Source organism: Dendropsophus ebraccatus, chromosome 2, assembly GCF_027789765.1.
Source record: "Dendropsophus ebraccatus isolate aDenEbr1 chromosome 2, aDenEbr1.pat, whole genome shotgun sequence".
NCBI lineage: Eukaryota > Metazoa > Chordata > Amphibia > Anura > Hylidae > Dendropsophus > Dendropsophus ebraccatus.
The window spans coordinates 176,191,535-176,200,942 of record NC_091455.1 but is presented as its reverse complement, the minus strand read 5'-3'; the positions used below and the strand labels follow the sequence as shown (position 1 = coordinate 176,200,942).

At 42.5% G+C, this 9,408-nt stretch overlaps 1 protein-coding gene across 3 annotated transcripts in view; it reads left to right on the top strand.

Moving 5' to 3' along the window:
• The first annotated feature begins 249 nt into the window (after positions 1-249).
• IGF2BP3 (insulin like growth factor 2 mRNA binding protein 3) overlaps positions 250-9,408 on the top strand; it is a 91,944-nt gene continuing 82,785 nt past the window's right edge. For all 3 annotated transcript variants that reach the window (XM_069960461.1, XM_069960459.1, XM_069960460.1), the window contains exons 1-2: positions 250-424; positions 1,640-1,700. In XM_069960461.1, coding sequence (XP_069816562.1) covers positions 250-424; positions 1,640-1,700 — 236 coding nt within the window. The remainder of the gene's footprint in view (positions 425-1,639; positions 1,701-9,408) is intronic.

Sequence of the window (9,408 nt, the reverse complement as noted above, 5' to 3'; positions counted from 1 at the left end):
TTGGGGGGGCAGAAGACAAAAAGTACTTTTCCTCCTCCTTTTTTCTCGTCAGCCCGCCATTCTCTCACTAGCGTCGCTCCTCTGGCAGAGAGTGCAGCGCTGAGTACTGGTTTGTCCCCGGCTGGTGCCGCTCCTCCGCGTAAACTGTGCGTTCCAGTGCAGCTCCTGGGGGATTGTGTTTTGGGGGTTGAATTTGGGTTTTTATTTTTTATTTTTTTAATTTTTTTTTTTTTTGGTGGTGGTTGTAAAATGAACAAGCTGTATATAGGAAACCTCAGTGAGAACGTCAGCCCACCGGATCTGGAAAGTCTCTTTAAGGAGTCTAAGATTCCCTTTACTGGTCAATTCCTGGTCAAGACTGGTTATGCTTTTGTGGACTGTCCGGATGAGAACTGGGCAATGAAGGCCATCGACACCCTCTCAGGTAAGAAGCACTGCCCTTGCACCCTGACCCCCGACCAACTTTACTGACTGCCCTGCGCTGTGGGTGGGTATGCTGCAGAGGGCCCCAAGGTCTTGACACCCCCCTCCTTCCCTTAATTCATTCATGTCTCTTGGGTAACCCCTACATGCTGCAGTTTGCATGCATGGTGGCGAGTAAGTGTGCTGAGCTGGTGTGCACTGGGGCCATGGCTGTCCTGCTTGTACAGAAGCTACCTGGAGTTGTTAGTGCTGCCTTGCATGGAGTTGTGGGAGCCGGATACTTTTGTAGCAAGTTGCACTTTATCGTCTTTGGTGTGTGCCACCCATCTGCACGTTAAATAAATTGTCCGTGGGTGGCGGCCAATTAAGTCTATGTAACATCATTACTGTGCACCTAGAGAGCTTAGTAAATATACAGTATATGCAATGTCGGATCTGTTCAGTAGGCGTCTTATGTAACTACACGGCGCTCCCCGTACCTATAGTTTTTCACGATCACTGTAACCCTTTCATTGCCACAGGAAAGCTCTGTAGGCAGGTGACTTTGCAGGTCTCACAACCCCCCCCCCCCATACACACACCCCCTCCAAAGCAGCCTAGGGAACACCCCATACTCTGTTAGCACTGCATCCAATGGTCATCCCACATGTGTTTGAATCAAGTGCTGATCCAGACGGGGCCGTGTGTGTATGTGTGCAGCGGGTGACATGTGTAGGGTGTGGGGCTCAGGCTTTGCTGCACAGTAATGTGTGGGGCTCATTCATAAAACAGAACTGCAAAGCAGGACGCGCACACAGCACATGACTGCTGGATCCCTCCTGTGTTCATCTCTCTGCTGTCGAGGATTGTGTAAGAGAGCTGCCCAGCTGCCACATAACGTGCCATTCTCACCCATCCTTGCACAGGCGACGATCACACCCCCTCCTCCATTCCTGCTCTTTAATAATTCATTGTTGCCCTGCTCATCTCAGACTGGCTGCCTCTTCCAGAATATAACTCCATGAAAAATACCTGGTATGTGTATGTATTGTTTCATGGCTGCACCCTCTCGTATGATACAAACATGTTGCATCTTCCTCTTTGCCATTTTTTTTTTTTTCATGCTGAATGCAGCAAAAGCAGCAGGAAGGGAAGTAAATGGAGGAGGGGGATGGTGACCTGCTCATGTCACCCACTGAAACCTAGAACACTAACCTTATATATTTATTTGTTGCAGGGAAGGTGGAGCTGCATGGTAAAGTTATAGAAGTTGAACACTCAGTTCCCAAAAGGCAGAGGTAAATATTGTCATTCATTTTGTATCAAAGATGGAAGTGGAAGGTGATGGTGGGCTTACAGTCACTCCCCTAGTTTATTTCTTTCCTCTTGCATCCCAGAGTGGTTTACATGGTCTGTAGTGGAGATTTATTTTTTCCTGGTGTTCACTTTTTGATATGAAGGTGGAATGAATTGTTCCAGAATCGTAAATGTTGGAATTGGTCACAATGGTCATGGGATCTGGGAGCATTCTTGGTCTACGTTTGCATATTGTGTATACTATGGTGGGTGAATTTGCATACTTGTCTTCTGGTTTAGGCTGAAAGGGCAATCATGTGACCTCCGCCTTCTGTTTTTACGTCTGAATGGATTTTGTTTACTTGCTTTTAAAGTTGTTGTTGTTGTGTTTTTTTTTTTTTTTTTTTTTTTAATTTTCTTTTTCTCCTTTTGAATGTTTACTTCCCATAGGCCCACCATATTTTTCTATTCTTGTCTGGTCAGTTTTTATTGTGATCAATAAAGACCTTTTCATCGTAAATGTGTGATTTGCTTTAAATGCAAATGTGATGTTTGCACTTCAAAAGTTGCAACCTAGAAGTGGATAAATGGGATTATTTTTAGGCCCCCTTCCTTTCCCACCCCCCTCTTCCTCCTCCTCTTCTTCCACATCCCCCTCCACCCCTCCACCACCACCATCTCTTTGCATTTTTTTTCCCCCTGTGGTCTGTTTTTATCTGGTACTCACACAGATCCTGCTGCCATTTTGAGGCCCAATTGGAAATTCGTATTGCTATGGCAATACATGTTGCTTCTCTATTCAGTTTAGACCAAATGGAGTGAAAAGGAGGAGTCATAGATTATAAAATTTATTTTTACTTGTTTCCACTTAATGTTAAATATTTACATTTTGAAAATCTTAATTATTGAATGAATGTTACACTTTATCCTTGTTACTCTATTGGCCTTGGTGTGTACTCGGTGTAAATTGTAAAAAAAAAAAAAAAAAATCCCAAATAGTGTTCCATTACCTATACCCATTTAAATTTCTGTGTACAAAAATAGGCCAGACTCTTGAGATATAGATATATAGTGTATTGGTGGGTTTTATTTTTCTACAATATACATATATATTTTTTTAAATATTCCCAGTCTAATTGTGTTGAAGTCAATATGCTCTGAAGTATTCCACATTTCTTCCTTGTGCTTTTCTGTTCCACACGTTTTTTTGTTTGTTTTGTTTTTATCTGTATTTTACAATCTATAAGGCAAGCTGGTGTTGTTTTTCAGGATTCTTAGTATTGGCCTTTGAACTTTACTCCCCCCTCTCTTTCAGCAGAAAAGCCATTCATCTGCATTATTGTTTCTATACATTAACGACCACTGTGCTTTCAGGGTTAAGCAAGGTGTGGGTGGTGGGTAAGGTCTTTGTTTGATGTTCGCATGGTAAATGTGTACCCAGTCAGAGCCCACCCACTCAGTTGGTATGTTGAAAATCTAAGGTTCATTTTTCAGTGAGGCCTCCTCTCAGCCCGACATCTTCCGTTTTGCTGTCTCCGCCTCCCCCTCCTCCTTTAAATAATAGCATGGTGTTATATCTTGAGGTTTTTTTTTCTTCTCTCTTTCTTCCATTTACTGAAGTCATGGTTGGGTAAAAGTAATGAATGAAGTTGAAAATGTTTTGCTTGCCCTTCCCCTCCCCCTTTTGCGCCTCTCCGAAAAAAATCTTCCTACGAATGTCTAACTTTCTCATACCATGTGTGTTTTGTGAATGCATGGTGATTCCCCACCTCCCCCACCTCCACTCATTATTAGTTGGAGTCTTTCAGAAGCGGCCCAAGCTTTGCATGTATGGGGGCAGGGAAGGAGGTTGGGATATAGCAATCTATATCGCCCTTGCATAGGGGAAGGTCAAGAGGTGGTGTCAGTTAGGGTTGCCATAAAGTTGAGCTGAATTCAGGAGACCAATCATTGCAAAGTGTGCTTGATTTGTTATGCAAAGTAAAATTCTTGGGCCCAGCAGTCACTGCATTCCAAGCCATGTTGGGACTTTGGAGATCTGACGTGGACACTCCCACATTGCTGGAATGACCTTTATACCTGCTGTGAAAGGCAGGTTGGGAATATGGTGCTGCCGAAGGCTTATTGAAGCATTAAAAGACACTGCTATAGAAAAGGGGGCCTTGTCAAGGTTTTGCCTGATAGTGGCGACATGGGGGATGGGTAGAGGAGCAGTGTATCATGGTTCCATCCCAGTGTTGGTTCCTGATTACACTACTGGAGTCTCAAGAGAATGTGATAGGAATGCACCTACCCCCCCCTTCACATGTTTAGACCTTAATGAATCATGGAAGACCATTTTAGCTGTGTAGTATTGTAGCTCTTTGTAGTCAGTATTTGCCAAATATATATATTATTTATAGGTATATATGTTGCAGAGTGACCTTTTTCACTCCCACCATCTAATAAAGGGAAAAAAAATACTCTGATGTTTTGTATCTGCCAGTTTTTATTTTTATTTTTACTTCCTGTACTGTATTTTTAACATTTTAACTAAAACACTGACAGGTTTTATAGATTTTATATCATATAGTCTACATTACATGCTATTTATTTATTTTTTTTACCTTTTAAAAATTTGTATTTTTAGTGCCTTTTGAGATCTGTTGTATTACACAGGTCACAGTTCTGTGCTGAGGGTTAGATATCCTATGGCGTCTATCTGAATGATATTTACTATAAAACCTTGGGGGGGAGGGGGCACTGATTTCCTGGTTGTCTATTTTTAGTATGTGACCTTGCCTGATGTACTTTCACAAGCCATTGTTGTAGGGTCAATAAGAATATGTTCACACATGGTGGGTTCCTGCAAAAAAAGTTCTACATCTGTTTCAGCAACTGCAAATTTTGCAATAAATCTGAATTTGCATCCCACCCCTGATCATTAAAGGAGTGGAATTTTTGGTGAAAATTTTCAACAGAAATTGACATCCTGTGGGTTTTAGGATTTTCACCACAGGTCAATTTCTGTAAAAGTAAAGAAAATCCCCACAATTTGTGGGTGAGATACGTAATATGTAATCTCCATGCCTAGTATTCTTACCTGCCCAAATTCACAGCCAGAAGTCATTACACCCTTACCTGTACATTGACATTTTATAAAACATGCTTATGGGCTGGATCCACACGTGGTAGATTTTTTTTATTATTTTATTTTCTGCAGCAAAAGCTGAATGTGTTGCATGCAGTTTCACTGTGGATGTTAACCCTGCTACGTTGAAAGGACTTAACTGCGGAATTTCCATTCTGTGTGAATTTACACCTAGAAAACAAGTTGATGATAAAAATAAATATTCTAAATGTCCATAGCCCAAATTTTACGTACTAATATGTGTAGTGTTTGCCGAGTACTGCACCATAACAATCACCAGCTTTAAGTCTAGGTATAAAAAAAAATTCTGTAAGTCAGTTGTTGTACAATACGATTTAAAAAAAAAAAAGGTATATTCATACAGAGCAGTTTTGTTGCAGAAACATTTGTGGCTTTCCCATCAATTCAAACAAGGCTTGTAGAGACAACCCTCTTCAGCTGCATCTTTTTTTTTTTTTTTTTTGCTTTAACGTTTTTCTTTGGCAATGTCAAATTTTACCAAAACAAATGTTAAAAACATAACAGAAATACAGTGTGAACACAGTCTTACTTGTATGGAATAAATTTTTCTGCAAATCTGGGACTTGGGGTATGTTCATACTGAGTAAATTCGGTGGAATTCCACGGAGGAGCGCAAGGCCTTCCATAGAGATACTGTTTGACACTGAGGCAGGTGGGATTCTGCCGAATTTGCTCAGTGTAAACACACCCTAAGCCTACCAAAAGGCAACTGGCGTTATGTAGGCCAGTTTGTTGAGTTGTGTACTAGGCTTGGCAGCAGGCTGTTGTATTGGGTCCCATGCACGTTACTGTGCTAAATAGGCCTTATACTATGTGGAATTATGGATGGTATATTGCTCGCGACCTTGGTTTTCACTGCTCCTTGTGGCAAAAAGTCCAGACAAGTCATTATACAGTCTAGATTTGTGGACATGCTATTCCCTTTTTTCCTTATTTTTTTGTTAGCATGGATTCATATGAAATGTTTGTGTTTTTAATTGTTGGATGTTTTATTGCATGAGGCATTACTAGTGTATTCTCACCAAAAGTATTGCTTTTAGAGAAGGCTCAATGTTTCGCTCCACTGTACAAGAGCTCCCTTTTGCACATCTATAGTGCTCAGTGTGCTATCATTCAAGCTCACGACTCATTGCTTTGCTGTGTGCATGAAGCCTTAGGGTGCGTTCACACCTACAGGATCAAGGCAAATTTCATGGTCCAGATTGGATTTGCCTTGAATCTGCAACTTCAAATCTGCTGCAGATCCTGTATGTGTTAACGCACCCTTAGGGTGCCCTCACATACCGTATCACAGTAGACAGATTTCACACTGCAAGTTCTACAATGAAATCCGCTGCGATATTCTGTACTGTTATCTACTGCTTACCTAACTCTTCATCTGCCGGGCCAACAAGCAAATGCATTACCTGTGGGATTCCACTTTTCATTCATTTCATTCCTTGGAAAATGAAAGGTGGAATCTGATTGGTTGCTAGGGGCAACTGGGCCAGTTTCACTTTTATCAAACATAGTGTAATGTCCCCCTCAGAGCTAAAAAAAAACCCCCAACAACCTTGCAACACAAGCAAGTTTTGCCATGGGTTCATGATTTTATTTTCTTGTGAAATCACCATTGGGGTGCGTTCACACCTACAAGATCTGCAGCAGATCTGATGCTGTGTTCAGTTATTTCAATGAAATCTGCTGCGGATCCGCTTAGGGTACAAACACACACGGCATATACGCTGCGTATTTACTGCTGCAATACGCAGCAGATACGCAGCAGATTAGATCTAAATAACTGAAAACAGCATCAAATCTGCTGCGTATACACTGTGTGTTTTGTACCCTTAGGGTGCGTTCACACGTACAGGATCTGCAGCAGATTTGATGGTGCAGATTTGATGGCCCAGTGTTAAGGCCCTATTCCACGGAACGACTATCGTCCATGTTCGGCAGATATCGGCCGCTACGGACGATAATCGTCTTGTGGAATAGAGTGCAACAATCAGCTGACATCGTTCATGTCGGCTGATTGTTGCAGTCGCTTGTTTTTCAACATGTTGAAAAACAAGCGACTGATACAGCAACGATCTGCTGCCGTCGCTCCGTCGAATAGGAGCATCGACAGCAGACGCTGATGTATCCTATGGGCTGCCCAGACGATCAGCGATCACCCGGGCAGATCCCCGCCGCCCCTCCCGCACTCACCCGCTCGCTGCAGCCGCTTTGAATAGCGGTGGCAGCGAGCGGGGAACGAGGAGCAAACGAGCGCTGAGAGCACTCGTTTGCTCCTCTAAAGCGACCCGTGAAATAGGGGCTTTACTTTGCATTGAATCTGCGCCATCAAATCTGTTGCAGATCCTGTATGTGTGAACGCACCCTTAGACAAAGGTATTTTTGGCGCTAAAACCAATTGAAAATATGGACAAAAAAAGCAAAACAGCTGAAAAAAGGTGGTGATGTAGCCTTTAGGGTTGCTTTACACTTCACATATCGCAGTGCATTTCATGCTGCAAGTTTTGCAGTGAAATCCTCTGCGTACTGAGTACTATTAAAGTCTGTAGCATATTCATTCCGCTGTGAGAATGTAGTGCCATAGCCTTTTAAAACCTAAGATGTTTGTAAAGATTTATTGGAAAATAATAAAAAGAATAAAAAAAAAAGCTAAGATGCTATGCTGTGACTAATGTAAAACAAAGTCTGCACTCCCCCAGTTTCCAGACAGGTAAGTATGGCTGCTTTATCTTCTTTTACATTAGCAGCAGCACAGCATCTTGAATGAAAATTCGCTGCGTGAATGAAGTGCCATAGACTTTAATGGTACTCAGTATTGCAGCAGATTTAACTGCAAATTCACAGCATGAAATCCGCTGACCCATGCTATGTGTGAAGGCACCCTTAGGCTATGATCACACAGCCTTTTTATGCAAAATAACGGCCGTTATTTTACAGTGACAACTGTCGATGTTCATGATGATTATTTATGGCTGTTATTATCAAACAACTGCCTTTAACTTGCCTAAAAAAAAGGTTGTGTGAACATAGCCTTAGGCCAGTTTTGCACATACTGTATTGCAAAAGACATCTTGCTAGGGGCAGTGCACTGATTGGCTGAATGGGACGACAGGGAGGCAGAAGCTTGAGAAGCCAGCATGACCGTGGAACGGTAATGTATTAGCCCGACAGCAGAGGGTTAAGTGGGAAGGGGCTTTACATACTCGCAATGGAATGAAAAATCCGCTGCGAGGATGTAAAGCCATAGAAAATTATAGTACTGGGTATCACAGTGGATTTCACTGCGGAAATTGCAGCGTGAAATCTGCTGTGAATCTACCGTAAAGGTGTGTACTGTTCTAGTAGTTGGGAAAATGAATAACACTTATATGAATGTCTGCTACAATTCCACTGATGCTGTAAGGTCAAGGAGACACATGATACCTTTCATATATCTGTCTTTGCACAGGAGAATAAAAGCATTTTTCAATGTATGGGCCTGTTCACACTACGAATCTGTGCAGATAACTTTCAGTGGGTTCTGTGCGCTCCCTCCAGATGTTCAAGCAGGAGTGTGCATGGAATCTGCTGAAGGTTATCAGCACAGATTCCTTAGTGTGAACGGGCCCTATGTTCTGGAAGCAAGCTGGAATATCTCCTCACTTCCCCTCCCATTTCTATCTCTGCTTGATTGACAGTCTGTTTCAGCTGGAAGCTGGGTCCCAAGCAGAGTCACATATGGGAGGAAGTGTTCCAGCTTGCAGCAGATCACGAGCCTCTTAGACACTTTGCAAAGTGAGAAAAATTTTAAATCATGGAAGCACAGAAAATATATGAAAGGTACCACGTGTCTCCTTGACCTTAAGGCAAACAGTGTTGGCAGTTTAGAACCTGAATTGCAGCAGACAGACTCACTTAAAACACTGGGTTAGATGCGTGATTATATGATTTTGACTTGCTGTATGGTAATTTAATCCGTACACTTAATGCTACAAGATGGTGTTCATATTTATTTACTAGATACACCTGTCCTTGATTTTTGTACATATTAAGGCTGTGTTCCCACACAGTATTTTGGTCAGTATTTTCCAACCAAACCAGTGTGGATTAAAAACACAGAAAGGCTATGTTCACACCCTCTTGAAATCTAGTGGTTGGCCGTCATTTAACAGCAAAAAATTGCCGTTTTAAAATAACATTCATTATTTGCCATTAATTGGCGGCCATCCACTCGATTTCAACAGTGTGTGAACATAGCCTTTGTGTTTTCAATCGACTTATGGATTTCGTTACAAAATTACTGTGTGTGAACATAACCTAAAGGAGATGTCTGTCTTTCCTTTTTAGGGTGCCTTCACACCTACCGACTCGCAGCGTTAATAACGCTGTGAGTCGGCTAGGTCCTGGCAGATCACTGTCAGTACATACACGCAGCGGTCTGAACGACCGCTGCGTGTATGTAAATCTGCAGGCCGGTTAACCCCTTCTGATGCCGGCCGCCTCCCGCTCCGCTCTGTATACATTACCTCTCCTCGCTCCACGGGGTCCCGGCGTCCTGCTCTCCCGCCCGGCCAATCAGTGGC